The sequence below is a fragment of the Mustela erminea genome, chromosome 10, assembly GCF_009829155.1.
Source record: "Mustela erminea isolate mMusErm1 chromosome 10, mMusErm1.Pri, whole genome shotgun sequence".
NCBI lineage: Eukaryota > Metazoa > Chordata > Mammalia > Carnivora > Mustelidae > Mustela > Mustela erminea.
Genome location: NC_045623.1, coordinates 32,190,834 through 32,212,999, shown reverse-complemented (window position 1 = coordinate 32,212,999; position 22,166 = coordinate 32,190,834). Strand labels below are relative to the sequence as shown.

The following is a 22,166-nucleotide window of genomic DNA, read 5'->3' as shown; positions in this document are numbered from 1 at the left end:
ATCTGAAACCTGTTTTCTATTAACCATATATCATGAGTCAATTTTTTTTTAAGTTTGTTTTAAAGAAATAATAACTTCCATGCCCAGAACCTACAGTCATAATTTGTAATGCTACATATTCATGAACCATGTGATTATGGTATCTGCCGACCATGCATTCAAGAAACACAAGTCCATGCAACCATTTAAAAATTCTTGGGTGTTTTTTATTTTGCATCTACAACCAGATTACTTTCTTCTACTAAAACAACGTAAAACATACTCAACGCTTTTTCTCAAAACATTCATGACGGTCACCCTCTGCTTTTAATTTTTATTTTTGCTGAACTAGAAAGAACTAAAGGACTGAAAGTGCCCTCTGTTCTTAACACCCAACATGTTTGCACATGTCCAGGAAGAAAGCTCTGAGATGCTGCCACATGAGTATAAACACGCACAAACTTGAATGTGGGCCACTACAAAAGCAATACTCGAATCTCCCATGGCGATGTTACAGAAATGATAGTATATGTGAATATACAAAGAGAAGCAAAATATGTCACTCCACCTGAAACACAGATTCAGTCACACAAGTAAGCAAATTAATGAAGCGTGAGCTGCTTTATAATGTACAGTTTTCCAAAGCAGAGTCCCAGGCCACACAGGGACCCTCAACGGTCTTAGAAAATGAGCTCTCCAGACTCCTAAATTTACTCTTTCTCATCCGCCAATGTTAGCAAGATTTTAGGATGAGCATGACCCCAAATTTAAAGTGCATGTGCCATCTAAAGGGTATTTTTCAGGGGAGCCTGGGTGGCTTAGTCAGCTGAGTGTCCAAATCTTGGTTTTAGCTCAGGTCATGATCTCAGGGTCATGAGATCAAGCCCCACATTGGGCTCAACATTGACCCTGCCTAAGATTCCCTTCTCCTGGGGCGCCGGGGTGGCACAGTGGGTTAAAGCCTCTGCCTTCGGCTCAGGTCATGATCTCAGGGTCCTGGGATCGAGCCCCATGACGGGCTCTCCGCTCAGCAGGGAGCCTGCTTCCCTCTCTCTCTGCCAGCCTCTCTGCCTACTTGTGATCTCTGTCTGTCAAATAAGTAAATAAAATCTTAAAAAAAAAAAAAAAAGATTCCCTTCTCTCTCTGCACCCCCAGCCTGGTACTCACGTGTGCATGCTCTCTCCCTCCCTTAAAGAAAAAAGAGAAGAAAAGAGAGAGAGAGAGAAAGGAAGGAAGGAAAGGGAGGGAAAACAAAAAGTAAGGGGTATTTTTCAGGAAAAAATAAAACGCTGGCATCATTACTATTACTTGCCTTGATCCTCGGTCTGTTTTTGCCCTCCAGAAGTACTTATGGGAAATCCCTCACCGAGAAAGATTTTTCTTTTTTTCTTTTAAGTTACATCCAATCTGCCAACCCGGGTTCCAACGGACACAAACGGAAATTTACAAGTGCATGGCTCCAAATAGGTTCTTAGAATTCCCTTCACAGAATTCCTCTTTATCAAGATCGATAATCCAAGTTCCATTTTATAGACAAGGAAATTAACACTCAGAGAAGCTACAGGATCTGCCTGAGCCACACAGCTGGTAGAAAGCAGAGCTGACACCAGAACCACAGACTTTCTTTCCCACTAGAGAGCTGTTTTACTCCACTATCATGGAGCAGGGAGCAGTCAGCTACTGAACTCAAGAACTCAGCAGAGCTGGGTGGACAGAGCCCCACTTTAGCCCCCTAGCAACAGAACACCAGGAGATAATAACCAAGAAGATCCTTACTGATCACTTACCAAGTGAACAAACCTCTGTTTGTGGAAATGGATTCCCTCATGTTAAAATGTGGAAAATAACAGGACCCATTTCACTGGCTTGTTACAAAGGTTAAATAGGTAATATATGTAAACTGCTTGGAAGAGGGCCTAGCTCTAAGTGTTTGTCAAATGTACACATACATGTATACACAGCTTCAAGACAGGCCACAAGGGTCATCTGGCTGACAGGCCACAATTCATTCCTCACTGTGACTGGACCATTGCCTTCTTGTCCAAACTGCCAGGAGAGGATATATGAACCCTGTTTTCAAGGGTTAGAACAGTAGTGGCTCCAAACAGTAGGTCTGAACATGGCCCAGCAGCTTGTATCAGCCAGAAACTATAGCATCTCCAGAACAGACTCTCTGTGATGAACATGGAAGGGCTAGAGATCAAATGGGCTTTTGTGGGCTTTCAACCAAGGTGGCGGATGGAGAAGCCCCTGACCTCTAGGTCCCCTCTGAGTCTCAGCTCACAGCTGTGTCATTCACCACCCAAACGGGGCAAGGCAGGGGCAGAGTGAAGAGGACTCCTTGGCCCAGGGGCATTCAGAGGCCATCTGAGGACTGATGGCAAAAACCGAGAGCAAAAACTGTTCTCGGGATACACATTCTACCTCGGACAAAGAAATAAGAAAGGCCAAAGGGACCCTTTCTTCCCTTGCAGAAATCAGTTTCCAAGCCAGGGGTTGGATGATGGAGGTCTAGAGGGCCAGAATTGGGCTGCCTCAAATGAACCCGATGATTCCATGCCGAGGAAGGAGATGGGCCATCACGCAGTCCCCACCAGAGATGGGGAATGCAAGCCACCTGTGGGGAATGCTTACCAAGGGCCCACTGTCAACAACTTATGAGAGGACCAAGGCATTGCCATGAGCTTTCAAGCCAGCCTCACCACAATCTCCCAGGAGACAGGTTTCTCTCCCTCCTATGACATGAAAAAATATTCTGCAACCTCCCTTAACAAAACACTCACTTCTTCTACTGAACAGTCCCTGGAGACTCCCCACGACATTAACCAAGGGCACCAGCAATGTCACATTTGATACAACTGCCCAGAACCTGGGAGGGGCAGCCCCATCAGATTGCCAGATTAGCCTTGGACAGTAAAGCCTTAAAGCAAGAAACAGAACTCTCCGCGAAGAAACCAGCCTTCCCTCCTCAGTAAAATTGAGTTTATTTAACCTCAATTTGTTGAGTGAAAGCAAATCCTTCACAGAGATGTGGCTCAGGCCTACACACAGACATGACACGGCAAGTCCAGCCGAGCCAGGAAAAGTCGACGCTTACGTGAACCCTCCAGGACAGGATGTCTTGATCAGGAAGAATACACCCGGGCAAACCCCAATAGGCCAAGGGGCCACTCACTGGCAAACTTCATAAGCCTCAACCCGGCAAGTGAAGATAAATCCTAGGAAGTCTTCCAAGAAACTCTTTCTGGACCAGGATTGCCAGCTGCAACTGGACTCCTGCCAACACTCTAATTGCCACAGTGACATTTAGGAAGAGCTCTTTTACCACAAATGGGCCAGAAACTCGTTCCTAGGAAATATGGTAGTTGACTGACCCCAGTTCATGAGAGGATCAAGCCCTGTACAATTAGGGCTCTTACAGACAAGCCACAAAACCAACAGATAAGCAGCTTCTGGAACAGAAATGTATGGTACACAACCACTTGATATATCCCACAGGGCACAGTGAGTCATTCCACAAGAGACATTTTTTAAAAAGAAGAAGAACAAATCCTGAAATGTTTAGTTATTTCATCTGTCTCTCAGAGAGAATCTATCTGGGGAAAGCCTCACTGGAAAATCCGAAAGGGTATACATGGAGCCCTGGTCTGTACACTCCTAGCATACAGGAGGGACACTGGGGGTGGAGCAAGGAGCTGTGCTCGCGTCTGCAACCCCGACCCATCCTGATCCTTGGCCTGCCTCACAGAGGGGTGTCTCAGCTTCTCCCACCTTCAGAAGCCAACAATGGTACCTCCTACACTGAACAGCAACTGCCCATCTCTTCATCTCCGACGGGCAGCTCCTCGAGGGCAGGCAGTCCACTCCACTTCTCTCTGGAATTCTCCATACCCAGCCTCACTTCCCAACAGCCTCCAGGCACTAAAAACCGGGTGTGGGATGAATGAACAAGTAGATGCATAAACCGTCATCCCAGGTATGCTAATCCATGTTTTCCTAAATGTGGGGAGAGCTGCCAAATAAGGGAAAGGAGGAATTTTGAGAGGGAAAAAAAAAAAAAAAATCATTTCCAGATTTTTAAATGTAACGTAGTGAAGGATATGGGAATTTTTTTTTTTAAAGTTCCCTCCTCCACAACCCAACGTGAATGCCTGAGTTATTCAAAGGGCATTTTTGGATACTACAACCCTCCGTTACACATCACTTGGAGTCATGAAAAGGAACGTGTGGACATGTGCCGTGGCATAGGCTGTGCGTGTCCCTTCCTCGAGCGGAGCTGAGCGCACATCTGGGGCTATTTAACAACTGATTGGAAATTTTGCCTTCTGATTTCCAGTTAAATACTGGGCACAGGAAAACAAATAGCACTTGTTTTTCACTGAGGCTTGTCAGTCATCCAAACTGCAGTGCAGACCCAGAACTGCCTGTGGTTTGGTGGCAGAGGCCCAAAATAGTTAGACCTTTTTTCCCCCAAGTTGAAGTAAAAGGAATAAACCAGATTTTGGCAACCTCAGGCTCTTCACCCACCCCTCCCCCCATCTCTGGAACACAAAACTAGATTTTAAATATTAAGCATGTTCCTGGTATTCATTTACATTTTTTCATTAGGATTAAATCTTGATTTATTTTTATTCCAAAGCCAATAGCATAGTGTTTGGTTTCTTTCATTTTTTTTTTCCCCTCAACTGCTCTGCCCTGATATTTACTTGGATTTGCTGAAGAGGCAATGTTCAGATTACCATTTTCTGTTTCCAATTAAACTGGGATGTAATATCTAGCAGCCATATTATCAAAGAATCAGAAAATCTCTTTAGAGACTGGCTAGTACCACCTCCTCACTATAGGGATGAGGAAACTGAGGCCAAGGGACTGAACTGATTTTGTCCAATGATACAGAACGAGTTAGCGGCACAGCCTCCTAGTACTCAGGCCTCCTGTTACCAGGCCAGAGTGTTCAGCAGAAACAAAAATATGAGTTACCTCTGAGTAGAGTTGCCTGATAAAATACAGAACAGCTAGTTAAACTTGAGTTTCAGATAAATAGTGAATAATTTTTTAGTATAAGTATGTCCTACATATGAAAAAGAAATAATTGTCGTTAACTGAATTTCAAATTTAATGGGGTGTGGGGCTCCATCCCAGGACCCGATTGACCTGAGCCCAAGGCAGACGCTTAACGACCGAGCCACCCAGGCACCCCCATTTCTTATTTTTAATGTAAATGGCTGCAAAATAGAAGTTGCAGCACAGTAACCTGAAGGACTAGTGAGACTGGAAGAAGTTGCTGCTTATTTTTTGGCTCTCCTCCTCTTAGATGCCTTTCCTCCTTAGAAGCATGTAAAACAGCTAAGCCTGACATTGAAAGGCTGGCTGAGGCCTCTCGATTAGACAATTAGACACTTTAGGTCTTGTCTTGAGCATTTCTGCTTGTCCCAGGGCTCTGAGTCTGTGGACCAGGAGGGCACACTCAGGTTTGGAATACATTAAAACAAAAACAAAACAAAAATCAGGTACAAGGAATAAAGTAAAAAGATACATTTTTAAATCCAGTTCATTGGTTTTACACCTTGATTTTTTTTTTTTTTTAAGATTTTCTTTATTCAAACCATAAGAGACTCTTAATCTTGCAGAACAAACCCAGGGTTGCTGGGGGGAGGGGGGGAGGGAGGGAGAGTGTTGTGGGGTTATGGACATGGGGGGTTGGTGTGTGCTGTGGTGAGTGCTGTGCAGTGTGTAAACCTGGCGATTCACAGACCTGTACGCCTGGGGTTAAAAATGCATTATATGTTTATTAAATTTTTTTTGAATCATTAAAAAAAAAAGATTTTCTTTAATTATTAGACAGAGAGAGAGAGTGAGCACAAGCAGGGGGAGAGCAGGAGAAGGAGAAGCAGGCTCCCTGTGGAGCGGGAAGCCTGACACCAGGCTTGATCCCAGGACTCTGGGATCATGACCTGAGCTGAAGGCAGAAGCTTAATGACTGAGCCACCCAGGTGCCCTTACACCTTAATTTTTAAAGACTGCTGGAGAGACTTTTTTTCCTAACAACTTAATTGAGATATAATTCACATATTAAATATCCATCCTTTTAATCTCTACAATTCACTGTTTTTTGTTTTTTTGTTTTTTTTTTTTGTCAGAGAGAGAGAAAGCACACAAGCAGGCAGAGAAGCAGGCAGAAGTGGAGAGAGAGGCAGGCTCCCCGCCGAGCCAGGAACCCGATGCAGGACTTGATCCCAGGACCCTGGGATCATGACCTGAGCCGAAAGCAGTGGCTTAACCAACTGAGCCACCCAGGCGTCCCTACAATTCACTGTTTTTAGTACATTCACAGTTGTACTCTAATAATCACTATCTAATTCCAGAACATTTTTATCATTCCCCAAAGAAACTCCGTTATCATTAGTAGTCACTCCTCATTCTCCTGTCCCACCAGCCCTGGTAATCACTGATGTATTTTCCGTCTCTATGGATTTACCCATTCTGGAAACAAATGGAATCACACAACATGCGGCCTTTTATGTCTGGCTTCTTTCCCTTATGTTTTCAAGATTCATTCATATTTTGGTATGTATCAATAAGTCATTCCTTTTAATGGCCAAATAATATTTCATTGCATGGATATACATCTTTTTTAACCCACCCATCAGTTGATGGGTATTTGGGATGTTTCCACTTTTGGGTTGTTAAGAATAATGTTGCTATGAACATTAGTGGGCAAGTTTTTCTGTAGACATATGGTGTGCCCAACTGCCTTCTAAGGCCAGCCATTTATGAGGGCTCCAATTTCCCTACATCCTCAATGACACTTGTTATTATCTGTTTTTTTTTTTTTTATTAGAGCCATCCTGGTGAGTGTGAAGTGGCATCTTTTTTTTTTTTTTAAGATTTTATTTATTTATTTGACAGACAGAAATCCCAGGAAGGCAGAGAGGCAGGCAGAGAGAGAGGAAGGGAAGCAGGCTCCCTCCTGAGCAGAGAGCCCGATGCGGGGCTCGATCCCAGGACCCTGGGACTATGACCTGAGCCAAAGGCAGAGGCTTTAACCCACTGAGCCAGCCAGGCGCCCCTGGTGAAGTGGCATCTTGTGGTTTTAAGTCTGCATTTTCCTAATGACTAATGATACTGAGTATCTTTTCATGCGCTTATTGGCTGTTTGTGTTTTTTCTTTGGTGAATGTCTATTCACGTGGTAGCATATTTTTAAAGACAATCTAGTACTGTCCCAATCTTCGTTTTTTTTTTTTTTTTTAAACAAACTCAGGTTGACAGTTCAGACTTTTATTGCCCAGTTGCACTATGCTTTCTCTTCAGTGTGGAAATAATTGCATAAATAAAGTTTTTGCAGACTGAGAGTGTAGGACTATTCTTATTTCTAATTGCACGGAGGGACAACCTGAACCTATGCAATACTGTCTGGGCCATCCAAACACCCTACAGAAGAAAATCTACACAGCTCTGACAGCTGCATCACACACGTGCACATGCACATATGTGTGTGCACATGCACGTGTCAGAGAGAGAAACTCACACTTACAGACTCACTACTTGACAATGAAACAATCACTCTTCATCCCACTCCTGTTTCCCATGGAACCAGAACAACCAGATAAAGCAACTGCACTCTCAGAGGAAACTCAATCCCACTGTCTCCCAGCCTGACATGCTCCTTCTTGCCCGCACTGTGAAATCGTAAGAAGGCCTAGAACGATCTGACAGAAAAAGCCAGAGATCTTTATTAGATACTATTAAAGTATAATGTTTTTATTTTATTTTTTAAAAAATATTTTATTTATTTATTTGACAGAGAGGGAGAGAGAGAGATCACAAGTAGGCAGAGAGGCAGGCAGAGAGAGAGGGGGAAGTAGGCTCCCCACTGAGCAGAGAGCCCAATGTGGGACTCAATCCCAGGACCCTGAGATCCTGACCTGAGCCGAAGGCAGAGGCTTAACCCACTGAGCCACCCAGGCGCCCCTAAAGTATAATGTTTTTAGTCACTCTCATGGGTGGCTGAGACATGAGAACAACACAAGCCCCTGCTAACGAACTATGAAAGGTCCCCCTTCGAAGTCGGGGCAACTGTCATGCAGACATGTCAAGTTCAATTTAAAGGTCAACCGAGGGGTACCTGGGTGGCTCAGTGGGTTAAAGCCTCTGCCTCTGGCTCAGGTCAGGATCTCAGGGTCCTGGGATTGAGCCCTTTATTGGGCTCTCTGCTCAGCAGGGAGTTCCCCACCTGCCTCTCTGCCTACTTGTGATCTCTGTCTGTCAAATAAATAAAATCTTAAAAAAATAAATAAATAAATAAAGGTCATCCTGAACAGAGGAGTAGATACCACTGCTTCAACTTTTCTCACCACCTTACTTAAGAGAAAAAAAAAACCCAAAACTGTTTAGTATTGTAACTCTACCTGTAAAGTAAAGATAGCTTTAAGACAGTAATGCAGACATACACATCAGACTGAGAATCAAGGGACTGACTGCCTCTTAGGACCCCTGGGTGGCTTGGCAGCCAACTCTTCAGGTCAGGTCGTGATCTCGAGGTTGTGAGATTAAGCCCTGCCTTGGGCTCTGGACTCAGTGGGAGGTCTGCTGGAGATTCTCTCTCCCCCCTTCTTCCTCTGCACCCCCCAACCCCATCCTCTAAAAAGATTGCCTCTTTCCTCTGCAACTCTGAGCTCACTGGGTAACCTGGGAGAAGACAATGATGGAAACGGCTTAGCCCCAGTTTCTGAAAATTCCATGGGCCTTCTGAAGTGTTTGTAAAATAATGTGATTATCTTATCTCCAAACTTTAACTTTTAACTACTGTAAGTGGATAAACAGAATTCACCACTGGTTTTCTGTCCAGCGGCAGAGCCGTCTGCTACAACAGCTGTCCAGCCAAGGAGCAGACCCTGAAATTCCTTTCCAGCTACACAGAGCAAGGGAAGAGCTTGCCTTCCCTTCTTCACTTCACATATTCTCTCTTCGGGACAGCTACCCAGCTCGTTAGAGAGCTTGCATCACTCGTCCACTGACCTGAGAACCCAAAGGAACAAAAGATGTTCTACCCTGAAGGATGTACAGATGGGAGAAAACCATTCTCCCCAAAGAAAGCCTGCTAGACAAAAAAGCAGAGCTCAAGTGTCCCCGAATTTAAATCTTTGCCTTCTCCCAATGCTGCCTCCCCTTTACTGGTAATTTTAGGCGCATCACTTGATGTGCAATCTCCTTCCACGGGATTAACTCCAAGTAGGGATGATGTCCCATTGTTAATTATTAGTGCATTTTATTTTATTTTATTTTATTTAAAGATTTTATTTATTTATTTGACAGAGAGAGATCACAGGTAGGTAGAGAGGCTGGCAGAGAGAGAGAGAGAGGGAAGCAGGCTCCCCGCTGAGCAGAGAGCCCGACGTGGGACTCGATCCCAGGACCCTGAGATCATGACCTGAGCCGAAGGCAGCGGCTTAACCCACTGAGCCACCCAGGCGCCCCTTATTAGTGCATTTTAAACTCATGGCCCAGAAACAGTTCTTACAGATCTTAAACAAAATTAAAGCAAATAAATAATAACGAGGACTGAGATACTTTCCATTAAAACCCATGGAGTGATAGGTTCATGAAGAATCCTAAAATGGACCAGAACAACTATGATATATCTGGACCCCACTTTACATCTGGACCTGCAGCCCAGAGAGATAGGAACTCCTTTCAATCTTGGACAAGCCAAGCCAGATATTTATAATTAGAAATATACATTCAACATCCTTCCCAAGTGTTCTTTACTACGATTAATAATAAACAGTTACAACAACAGCAGGTAATGGGGTCAGGCACTGTACATGTTACATCATGTAATCTCACCTAATCAAGACAACAACACCGTGATGCAGAGACTGTTAATTTTCCCATATTACAAGTGAGGAAAATCAGGCTCACATAAAAAAATAATTTGCCTTGAGTTATTATTTGCATTCAGAGGCGGGTGAGCAAAGCCTTTGCCCATAACCTCTCCCATAAACTGCCCAGTGTGGTAGACTCATAGAGCTGCTGAGTACCTGCAGTGGGGCTGGTATGCCTGAGGAACTATATTTTAATTTAATTTAATTTTTAAAAAATATTTATTTATTTGAGAGAAAGAGTGAGCGCAAGCATGGGGGGAAGAGAGGCAGAGAGAGAGAGAAAAGAATCTTAAGCAGACCCCATGCTGAGTGCAGAACCTGATGCAGGACCCTCAGATCATTACCTGAGCTGAAACTAAGAGTTGGATGCTTAACTGACTGAGCCAGCCAGAGGCCCCAATATATTTGTAATTTTAGTTAATTTCAATTTTAAAGAGCCACCCATAGCTAGTGCCTACAGTATTGGACAATAGAGCTCAGCACTCTAAGGGCTAAACGTATATAAAACTTTATCATCAGAGCCATTATACTTACTATCACAAATGCCTTTAGTTACGGGAGACTGACAATGACTATGGGTATGCAAGAGGCAGGCTGGGGTAAGAGTTTACAGACTAAGTCCTGTCTGGGTTTGAAAGTAAGTCACTTCATTTGGTTTTGTCCAAAGCCTCATGACTAGATTCAGGTTATGTGCATGTTTGGCTAGAATACAACATAAATGATGCTGTGTCCTTTCTCAGGGGGCCATATTTAAAGGTACACAGTGTCCACCTGCACCATACTGGTGATGTTGACTTGGATCACTTGGTCAAGGTATTGTTGGGTATACAGTCACTTATTTTTCTTTTGTTATTAATAAGTAATTTGAGACTACGTAAATATACTATTCCTCAAACTCCCTCCACCTTTGCTATATTTAGCTTCTTTTTTTACCCCCCCCAAAAGATTTACTTATCTATTTTATAGAGAGAGAAAGAGAGCACACCAGCATGGGGAGGGAGAAGAGTGAATCCCAAGCAGGTTCCCTGCTGAGCACAGAGCCTGGTGTGGGCCTTGATCTCATGACCTGAGATCATGACCCGAGCTGAAATCAAGAGCTGCTTAACCAACCGAGCCACCCAGGCACCCCTACATCTAACTTCTCCTGAGGATTCTTGCCCAATAAGCTTTTAGTATAATGACTGCAAAAACAGGAATTTCTAACTCCACCATTCCTTCTATATTATTGATTGGAACATGACTGTGAAGAAGAGCTGTCCCTCATCCCTTTTTACTAATTTATCTACTTCTTAGCTGTATTGATTACAGACTCCTACTTTATTCAATAAGTACCTTTGAGTTTTTAAAAAGTATTCTTCAAATACAAGTGACAAGAAAATATAGATCTGGATTAAGAGCCATTCATTGGGCCAAGTCAGCTCACACGGCAAGAGAAAGACTTAACCGAGGCCTCTTGTTGTTCTGGATGCTTTGGGGCAAAGAGTAAGTTTAAAAGCCCAAGGCTCTGCAGTTAAGGACATGAGCACGGAGCTCCAGCAACAGACAACATGAGTTATCACTGCGAAGGGCAGTGTTGCTCATCATCAGACATGATATCATACCCCAACAATTCCATCCAAACAACCCATCAATTTCTCCACAACTAGCAAACTTGAATGTTTTGGCAAACTCAAAAGGACATGATTTACAAATAGTAGGTAATATTTGGATCTTTCCACAAGAGCTGGGTTCCAGCTTTTTTATAAAATACAAATGTTTTCATCTTGGAACTCGCTGTGTCACTTTCTCAACAAACAGATCCTCGTATCAGAAAGTGGGCCTGTGTTATATACAAATAGAATGGGCCTGTGTGTATTTATTTCGTGGTCAGAGACCACACACCTAGTGGCTATTTACAATGTTTACATTACTCTTGATGCCACCAGAGGAGTCTCAGAGCTGAGACCAAAGCCCAGGCCACACAGAGTACAACTGCAGGTCCTGCTCTAACATGCAGACTGGACTTGACTTTCCGTCCCCAGTCGGACACACATGTGCAGTGTTTGTCGCTGTGGCTGCTTCTCTCCACCATCCAAACCCTGCTAGGAGCACCTTTCAGATTTAACACACTGTGGACTTGGGTGTTATCTTAATGAAATAAGCCTTAATTTTAAAAAGACCTGCCATGTTTTAGGGTCGTTATATCCTTGTGCTAAGGACACTTTGGGAGGGCTTCGAACACTTACCAAGAAAAGTCTGGAGACCCCAACTGCAAGCCTCTCTGTCTTCAGATGCCAGACCAGGGGCTGTGGGGAGTTGAGCAGGAACACGACAGGCTTGTGGTGAATGTGGACTGAGGAGATGGGATTTAGGTGCAGAGCGACCTAAGAAGCAACAGAAAGACGAATCTTAACATTGGCTTTCCATTAAAATCACTTGGGGTGGCATTTGGAATCCCTTTTCACAGATCACTGTTAAGAGAAGCTGTAAGTTAGTTCAGAGTCTATGGATAGGTTGAACTCGATGATACTGCCAATATCTAGCCTTTTTTTTTTTTTAACTACAAAAATGGCTACCTCATGTAATTCAACCCATACAACCCTCAACCAAAACATGATTCAGCTCCCAATAATAGCAGAACACAAACAAACAGAACACCTCTCTGCTGCCCCCAAAGTTAGCAAAGGCAGAACAAAAGTGACCTTCCCTTAGAACTGTCTTCTCCTTCAAGGCAAATGATAAAGCTGAAAAGTAAGAGTACAGAATCCCCAGGGGCGGGTCATCTCTCTGGATAGCCAGAGAAAGGACTTTCTTCTCTTTCAGGTGAGCCTGAACCTCTAAAAATTTAAGGGACCTCTGCCAAAGAAAAGTGCTAAAAGCTAAGGAAGAGGGGCTGCCAAGGGGAGCTGCCAGTGCTTTCAACATCCCAGCTATTAGCTTGAAGGGGTTTTCCAAAAAATGAAGCACAGAGAACACACAGAATAAAAACTGACTGTATATAAACCTGGTCCAGGAAAAAAAAAAAAAAAAAACCAGGGAAGAAAACCACGAGCCTGGATAAGAAAACTGTGACCAGTTTTGATAGCAGATCAAGGACTATTGTAGGTTACCACTGTCATCATTAACATCATCAGAAAGCACCTATGAGGACAGCTGCAAACAGTGGGTCCAACAACATCTTCCTGGAGCACACCAGCCAAGGTAGGTCAACATGAACACAGAAAAGCAAAAGGGTGCATAAAGAAATACTGAACAGATGCTTTCATAGAAGCATGTCTCATACTGGCTTTCTGGACAGAGGGGTGAGGGAAGACCCAAGAAGCACATATTTTAAAAAGTTGAACTCTAAGAGCACCAGAAAGTGATGAGAGGGAAAGCATAAAAAATGACTTTAGCTGGCAAGACAGAGACCGAGGAATATACTGGGAATAGCTGAACATCGCAGGCTTAATCCTTATGAGGATTAAATGGCCTAGATCTATGACCTGAGTATATACAGCCATCGGGATAGAGTGCTCAAGGCTGGACCATTTTAGCATCTTCCACTGGCTGCAGGCCCACTTTAATCTTGATCTCAATGTATCTCTGCCTTTTATTGTAGAGACTGCCTAGGACACTGATGTCACCTATCATAGTAGCCTCTCAGGTCACCGATAATAAGGCAACATACTTTACTTTCAATACCCATGCCTCAGCACATGGTAGGCACTCAGCGAGTGCTAATGAGATATTTAATTTTCTAATTTCCAATGCCACAGAAGTACTTTATTCTACTAATAATCTGCAGTATGTTATGTAATACCAAGACTAACCATTAACTGTCAAGTGTGCATTTCTTAATCTCCGAAACAGATTGCAAATACTCAGTAGGCAAAGATACGTCTTACTTTAATACTGTGCTCAAACAGAGTAGTAGACAGTTGTTTCAAGGACTGATTTATCACAGCAGATTCATAAATTTCTGTTATCTAAAAGGCTAAAAAGGCTGAATATATTAATGGGTTCGAAGGGACGTAGTTAATTCACAGAAAAATTTTAAAAACACGAGCAATACTACCACGAGCTCTATCTCCAACACAGCGAGGATCATTTTTACCATCTGGCATATGCAAAGCACTAAAAGTAGGGTACTAGTGAACAGTGATGTCAAGTACAGCTACAGCATAGTAACATATTTCTTGGTCGTACACTACCTCGCAGCACTCTGCACAGCTGTCTGCATCTAGAAATAAACAGGCTGATGGCCACTGTAAACAGAAGAGGCTGCAGAACCAGAGTCAAAGTGAATGCGGCACTATGGAGAGACGCACACAGGGCGAAGAAAAGAGAGATGAAGTAATTACTTGTTCAAGAGTACCTGAAAATTGCTAACACTGTCACGAACAGCATGTGTCAGTAAAAAGTTTCCAGAGTTATTCATTCCGAAACTGTTTATCGAGTGCCATCATGGCACAGAGAATAGCCATGCGTGTCCACCAATGGTACGTCAACTCTTTTTCCGATGATTTTCTTTGCAGCCCTCAGGCATACCACTTTTGAAGTGTGTAGATAAAATAGCAATAAATATATATCTAAAATGAACATGAATTTAAAAAAAAACTTAGGAAATGAAAAGAAAAATGTGTATGAGACAGATATCAGTGCTGGGGTCCAAAATTTTCCAGATGGTCAAAAGTGTCGAGGCCTGGCTCACACAAATCAAGGAAAGATTTCTAGGAGCCACGGCTCTGAGCTTTCCTGGAAACGGTTCTCTCTTCAATATGTGGCAGCGTCTGGCCAAGATGAATCCCCGACTCTGGCACACAGGGCCCAGGCAAAGCCCCAAAAACCATCTGGCAAAGAAGAATTCACACTATGATTGGGCAATTAAAAGAAAAATACTCAATACTTCTTTTAAAAGATCATTTGGCAGGAACAGAGAGTCCCCCAAACATCCACTCACTCAATCCCTTCAGCAACCTTCCTCCGCTGGAAGGGAACCCTTGCTGAAGGGAAGACAGAGAAGCATCAAACACAATGAACAAAGAATGAAGGTATAAAAGCTTCCCCAACGGTGGGGAGAACATACCTGGAATATCTCTGCTAGAATTCCTGGCTAAGGTGCCTAGTTTCTGCCAGGCTGAAAGGAAAGGAGAGGAGAGGAGAAGAAAGACTCTAGTCAGACTCTAGTCAGGACAGACTTTAGTTAGAAGAGAGGAGAAGAAAGACTCTAGTCAGACTCTAGTCAGGACAGACTTTAGTTAGAAGAGAGGAGAAGAAAGACTCTAGTCAGACTCTAGTCAGGACAGACTTTAGTTACAAAGATAAGAACATACTGCTGACAGTTTTCACGGGGAGATGATGACCCCACGATCATGGTCTGAAAACCAGAGCTGGGCAGGCTGCAGAAAACAAACAGTCCGTGGGGAAAATGATATACGTGGTATCCGATGACTTCCAGTTTGGCAATCCAGACAGTTCAAGCCTATACTAAATTTACATAAAAGTTAAGAGTCTCTAACTAGTTCATAAGCAATAACAAACTAAACGAGGGACCATGCGCCTGGGAAGGCTGATGAAACTAAAGGGAATGCACCCCAAATGAGGAAACAATGACTACTCTCTAAATTAGCCGAGTTCATTTTTGGCAGTAAAAAGCATTTGAGAACGTAATAGAACAGATGAACCTTCTCACCACACACACACAAAAACCCATATGCACACTACATTTTGCAGGCAATGTCAGAAAAAAATACATTCACTGCAGGACCCATGAATTCTAGGTTAAGGACCCATTAATCCAGGTTGAGGAGTCCACTGTGGAGGAACGAGAACATTCTAACGGCAGAAACAAAATGACTCTGCGCAATTAAACTAGAGATCGTATCTCTGGTTTTAACAGGTCACCCTCTCAGAGAAAAGAACTTATTAGATGGCAACTCAGAAATAAAACACTTGTCCATGCAGTTTCTGAGGTTTCAGTGACCTCTTAAAACTATACTTCGAGGGCGCCTGGGTGGCTCAGTGGGTTAAGCCGCTGCCTTCGGCTCAGGTCATGATCCCAGGGTCCTGGGATCGAGTCCCGTATCAGGCTCTCTGCTCAGCAGGGAGCCTGCTTCCCTCTCTCTCTCTGCCTGCCTCTCTGCCTGCTTCTGATCTCTCTCTGTCAAATAAATAAATAAAATCTTTAAAAAAAAAAAAAAAAAAACTATACTTCGACTACAAAGTGGTCCATAAAGCCCAGTCCAAGAGTTCTGCTCTAACCTTTTTTGTCTCAAACAGTGCCACCTTTCAGTCTTCCTAATGGTGTGAGAAAATGCAAGTATATCTAATCTGTCACATCCCCTATGTAGACACTGTCCCTCATATACTGCTGATCTCTCCCCTAAATGAGGAAAAGCTCATTCATTCAGGTTCTGAGCTAATGGAAAGCTCATCTGTTCTATGACGTCTATTCATACTAAATCTTCTGAGATTATCTGTGTACTTCAACAAACTACGAGATATAATTAATGTATTTCTTCTATTTTATAAAGAAATTCAAAGTAAATCCAAAGTCAAGGCCAACTCCAAGAAGCATACAGCCTCAGAGTGGCAAGACAAACAGCATGTCCTTGCCCATGTTATCAGCAGAAAACAACAAGGACAATTGTCTCTGGACCCTGTTAAGGTGAAGACCTCTCTGTTTTCCAAAAATTATCTTTGATAAGCAAAAACTACATATTGTCTCAAACTCTGTAAATCACTTTATGAAAATGAATTATGTACTTATAAGAAAGAAAGAAAAAAAATGGAAAGATGCCATTTGAAAATTGTTTGGAATTTCTAAGGGTTCATAGTAGTGATGCAAGATATTTCTACCAGAGTGATTTCAAAAATTTCCTCTTAGACCCCCCCTACTCCCGGGGTTTGTTAAAACAAACATAAGCAAAGCGAGCAAAACAACTGATATAAGAGTTGAACAGCTGTCTGACTTTGCTAACGTGTCAGTGAGGTTCCATTTCAACATTTCTGACTCTCATAACAGTCTCTAGGGACCCATGAAACAATGAAATCATCCAAAACACTACCAGAGAGACTCCTGTTCTCTGAACGCAGACCAAATGCTCTAAAATGGATGATCCAATAATTAGTTTATAAGAAAATAGATAAGAAAATAACTCTAGCAGTGTGTCTATTACCAGGACCCATAAAAGCACACCCCGGTCTACAGATAGCCATCATCTATCCCTGATTCAGAGGTAAGGGGACGGACGTCCACTTAGCAACAGGGTTGGTAGTAACTGAAAACATCCTGAATCTGGGTCTCATAAAACCATAATTTACACACACAGACAATGAGACATACATCTATTTCAGGATACTGGGGGACCCCAGCTGAACTCAAATTTCACCTCTCCTTGGGCAATATGACTTTTAAGAGCTCAAATCTGAACTCAGATGCATCTGAAATGTGCAACCAATTGCTGTGAACGGGAACCAGTAGTTAATAGCTGCCACGGCGTTTGAAAGGATGATCCAGTCTAAGGAGCCCCTCCAGCTGACATTTTATTTGCCATCACTTGTCTTTTGCCATTTGGGAATTGGTATAAAAAGACTCCCTTAAAATATTCTTAGGGGAGTGGATTTGGAGCTTTCAAAAATTTTCCTTATTACATTATTTTTATATTTCTCTGAAGTTCTAGAAAAACATCAGTCAGTTGGTACTGAACTCAAGGAATCTCCACCCCCGAAGTGACTCCGCCCTCACCCAGGGAGTCAACCCACTATCCTCCCTGGTCTCAGCAGCACTGGGGTCAGAGATTTCACACTCTACTTCACCAAGTGATATCGAGCTCTTCTCCCCAGTGGTTTTGTCTTGAAACCATTTAACATGATGAGTGGGATACAGCCACCATTCCTCCTCCCCCAAACGGCGGGATTCAGGATTCCCTGGGAGCTTCTGAAAATAATCTATTATGACCACAAAACGGGGAGCGGGAGGTTGGGGGGGGGGGACCTAAAATGAAAGTCTGAAATTTGATGCAGAAGTAAGCCTGCCCTCTCTGCTCTCTATTTTGAATGCCCTGGAAAAATACTCGGAACTAAATTTGGGTTGGGGGTTGAGGGGCAGGAGCTCATATAAACAGAAGAATATTTCTGAAACTTCAGGTCATGGCCCTCTAAAGGAGTCCTGGGAGAGTTGCAAGGGGATTCCAGAGACCCTGGCCATTCCTTCCCAGAGTAGCCCACAGCTCAGTCTCTACTGGGAAGAGAGACAGGGAAAGGGAAGACCCTGGGCATGCTGTGGGGTAGATGCACTGGGGGAGCCCTCAGCAGGCCACCGGTGATGGCAAGTCTAACACTGAGAGCCACAGTTCCATCAATCGTTAGTATTAAGTATCTACCATCTGAATATAGTACTGGCGGTCGCCAACACACCAGGGCCTTTCCGGATTCTGGCCTGCAGCACCCTCCTGCCAGCCCCTAAACAGACATGTATGTCCAGCTCAAAATCAGTGAAATCTTTCCCTATCTGCAGGTGGGCCTGGAATTCAACAGCACTCCCACAGACCATGCTCATGTTTCCACCTCTGCACCGCACTACAATACTGTTTAGATATTTGTCATTTACACACACACACGGACACACACACCATCCCTTGTACTGTGAAATTCTCAAGGCATTCTTCAAGGGCAGAAACTGAGTTACAGTCATTTCGGCATCCTTGAGCTTATTGCAGAGCTGAACAATTAGCAAGCAGTCAATAACTTTTCTGAAAGAATACATGAAAGGAAGAATCAATAAAAGTTATTCATGAAATGATTCAAAAAATGGGTACAGAGTCATACTGTCATGTTTTTCTAGCCAAAAAGGGTAGCGCTGCATTTAGATAAGAGAACATTAACTTTCACTATGAAGTTTCACTTGAACTTTAAAAAAGTTAAGAAAAGCTAATTCCAACTCATGCTACTAAAATGACTGGCAATGTACGTGGGAGAGGACTCCGATGCCACACCCAGGCTTTGGGGCCCTGATTATCATGTGTGTGTTTAGGGACTATAGTAAGCAAATACACACACACAAACACAAACACACAGAAATTGTTTTATTGGGGCACCTCGCTGGCTCAGTGGGTTGAGCTTCTGCCTTCGGTTCAGGTCATGATCTCAGGTCTTGGGATCGAGTCCCACATTGGGCTCCCTGCTGAGCAGGAAGCCTGCATCCCCCTCTCCCTCTGCTGCTCACCCAACTTGTGCTCTCTCTCCCTCTCTCACTGTCTGTCAAATAAATAAATTCTTAAAAAAAAAAAAAAAGAAATTGCTTTATTATTTTTAACAGTTACGAATATACAAATAGATGAAATGTGAAAAAGCCTTTGGAGCAGGTTTTCCTTCTCAGGGAAGAAAAACAAAGATAAAAAATTTTGACCAAACATCCTATTGTATCTTAAAGCACAGAATTTTAAATACTTCTCAACGGGGTGCCTGGGTGGCCCATATGGTTACGAGTCTGCCTTTGGCTCAGGTCATGATCTCCAGATACTAGGATCAAGACCCATGTCGGGCTCCCAGCTCAGCAGGGGAGTCTGCTTCTCCCTCTTCCTCTGCCCTTAACCCTGCTTCTGCTCTCTCCGTCTCTCTCTCTCTCACATGAATAAATAAAATGTTAAAAAAAATTTTTTTAAATAGAAAAAAAAGTAGGGGCACCTGGGTGGCTCAGTCGTTAAGCGTCTGCCTTCAGCTCAGGTCATGATCCCAGAGTCCTGGAATTGAGCCCCACATTGGGCTCCCTGTTTAGCGGGAAGCCTGCTTCTCCCTCTTTCACCCCCACCCCCGCTTGTGTTCCCTCTCTCACTGTGTGTCTCTCTGTCAAATAAACAAATAAAATTTAAAGAAAAATAAAATAAAATAAATTTTAAAAATTAATACTTCTTATTTAGGTAACAAAGTGTGCTAGAACAGTTAGAAATTAAAATCCTAGACAAACAGAAGGAATTCAATATTCGCACAATCATTAATGTGAAAAGTTTGCTTTTATTTTTTTATATTCCCTGTTACACTTAATAAACAGACCCACTCCAAATGCTTAATTATTGTTTTTAACACTACTATATAACCGAAGTACCATATAACTAAGGACTATGTAAAAAGTTTTTTTTAACTGGAGACAGGGGATTTTACTTATACATATTTTTTGAGAGACGGCGCATGCGAGCACGTGGGTGGAGACAGAGGGAGAGAGAGAATCTTCAGCAGGCTCCACACCCAGCACGGAGCCTGACTCGGGGCTCCATCTCACCACCCTGTGACCATGACCCGAGCAGAAATCAAGAGTCAGACACTTAACGGACTGAGCCACCCAGGTGTGGACTGTGTAAATTTATTTCAACTTCTACTTTTATGATGGGCTTCAAACTGGTTTTGCTACCTACCAGTTTAATAAACCTGTATTTTGGAATACTAGGATGTCAGAATAGCTGGGCTGTCGACACTGGGGTGAACAGAACGGCATGATAAAGTGGATCATTGAGGTGACCGATGGGAGCCGATGTTAAAAACAGGCACAGCAAGAAACCAATTCTCACAAGCCCTGGAAACTGAATGAATCATTCCCACCAGTCAAGTGTAGTCACAGATCTCAAAAAAGATTGCTGCTTATGCACCATCTTAAAGCTAGCAAATTCGTAATAGCAAAAAAACAAAGTGCACTGGTATTCAGGTAGTGATTTAAGATGCTTTAAGCTTTACAAAAGGATGGCACCTAGATTCCCCCGGCCCAGTATATTAAGCTGAAGCTGGGGAGGAATTGTGACTGGGCCTACAGTGTTACCTGTCTAGCAAGAAAAGAGAAATCGGAGGAGGAGCAACAAGCAAGGCACGGGCTTCACAAACACCCCATTTGTGTTTCTGCTGTTAATAGGAATAGTAGTGTGAATAGGAGTGACAGCCATCATCACTGTATTTCCGGGGAAGATAACAGACAGGTCCATGCATCCTTCCATTGGGTTAAGATTTGCTGCTCTTATCAGAAGTTGTTCTGTTTTGTTATCTAATTATTCCCATTTTAAAGATGAAAAAATTGATGCTTAGAGGTAAATAATTTTTCCAAATCAAATGGCCAGAGAGTAACAATGTTGGGAGCAGAATCAATGTCTCCCATTGTCCCCCAGCCCCCACCGCCCTGCCTTCCCACTCTACCTTAACCTTAGGTGTTGGCCTTGAGTTAAAGAAGAGGACAGTGACCTACTCTACAGGAGTAAGAGGCAGGAACTATTTTGCTTCTGGAAAAGAAAAGATAAGAAAGAAAGGCAGGGGACTGAGCTGTAAGCAAGAAGATGGGAGGCTCCACAAGCTGGGAGGTAGGGAAAACTCCACAGGGATGGGGCCACAAGCATTTTTATGAACTGTGATGTTGCCATTGCCAGCTACAGTTGTTTGAGTTGCTTTGATGTAAATTCTCTATCTCCTCTATAAAAGCTTTAGTAAGGCTCACTGTTCTCATGAACAAATGCACTGCAGAACTCAAAATGGCGATGGTTGCATTTCACGTCTAAGTGGATCAGCTGTATCTCAAACACAGCTCATGTAGAATTACAAAACCGGGAAGTGGAGAGGGCCTGAGAACTTTACAGCTTTGGCAATCTGCAAAAATATACCCTCTGTATTTCTACAAGTCGCTGAATTAGCAAAGGTGCAACTCAATCATCCCTTGAACTCCAGGGGCTCCCAGCTGGTATGTGGACTAGACCAAATGACTCTCGAAGGAAACTAAATTCTGGTCCGGATAGAACCACCTTGGGAATTCTGTGAAGTCTGGTTTCCTTTGAAAGCTCTAAGAAAAACAACTCCTGAAGTTCACAGTACTGGCCCCCTAAGGGTATTCTGGTCTCATCCAGCCAGGTTATGATTTTAAGTGGAAATGTTTTTAAAGGAACTTTAGTTTCAATGTTACATGGCTTATCTTGAGAAAGGGAGAAATAGCCCAGAAGCCAAAGCAGGAGAACATGTTATCATTCTGTGTTTTTGGAGTATTTTTCCTGAAAAAACATTATTTTCTTTGATGGAATGTTCCACTATCTTTTGGAGGCATGGAATTTTAAATGCTTTTAATTCAGGCAATGAACTGTGTCGGAACAGCCTAACTGACAATAGAGCAAATGCAGTTTGCAGTATTTACATAACAGTCTAGTATTTTTGCCTATTTTCCTCCACAGAATCAATCTGCCTTGAGCCTTGCAGTAAGTTTTCAGGATAAGACCAGTGATCACAGAAAGTAAACAGGAAATTGCCAAAATATGCACACAGAATTTGGCACTTGTACTTTGTAAGTGTCTAAGATGGAATATCTTCCTAAAGCCG

At 43.1% G+C, this 22,166-nt stretch overlaps 1 protein-coding gene and 1 long non-coding RNA gene across 5 annotated transcripts in view; one reads left to right on the top strand and one right to left on the bottom strand.

The window, feature by feature from the left end:
- Positions 1-22,166, bottom strand: part of TGFBR3 (transforming growth factor beta receptor 3) — a 197,259-nt gene that overhangs the window by 61,931 nt on the left and 113,162 nt on the right. For all 3 annotated transcript variants that reach the window (XM_032303562.1, XM_032303564.1, XM_032303563.1), the window contains exon 4: positions 12,092-12,229. In XM_032303562.1, the coding sequence (XP_032159453.1) occupies positions 12,092-12,229 (138 nt within the window). The remainder of the gene's footprint in view (positions 1-12,091; positions 12,230-22,166) is intronic.
- Positions 1-22,166, top strand: part of LOC116568079 — a 44,147-nt gene that overhangs the window by 8,790 nt on the left and 13,191 nt on the right. The window lies entirely within an intron of this gene.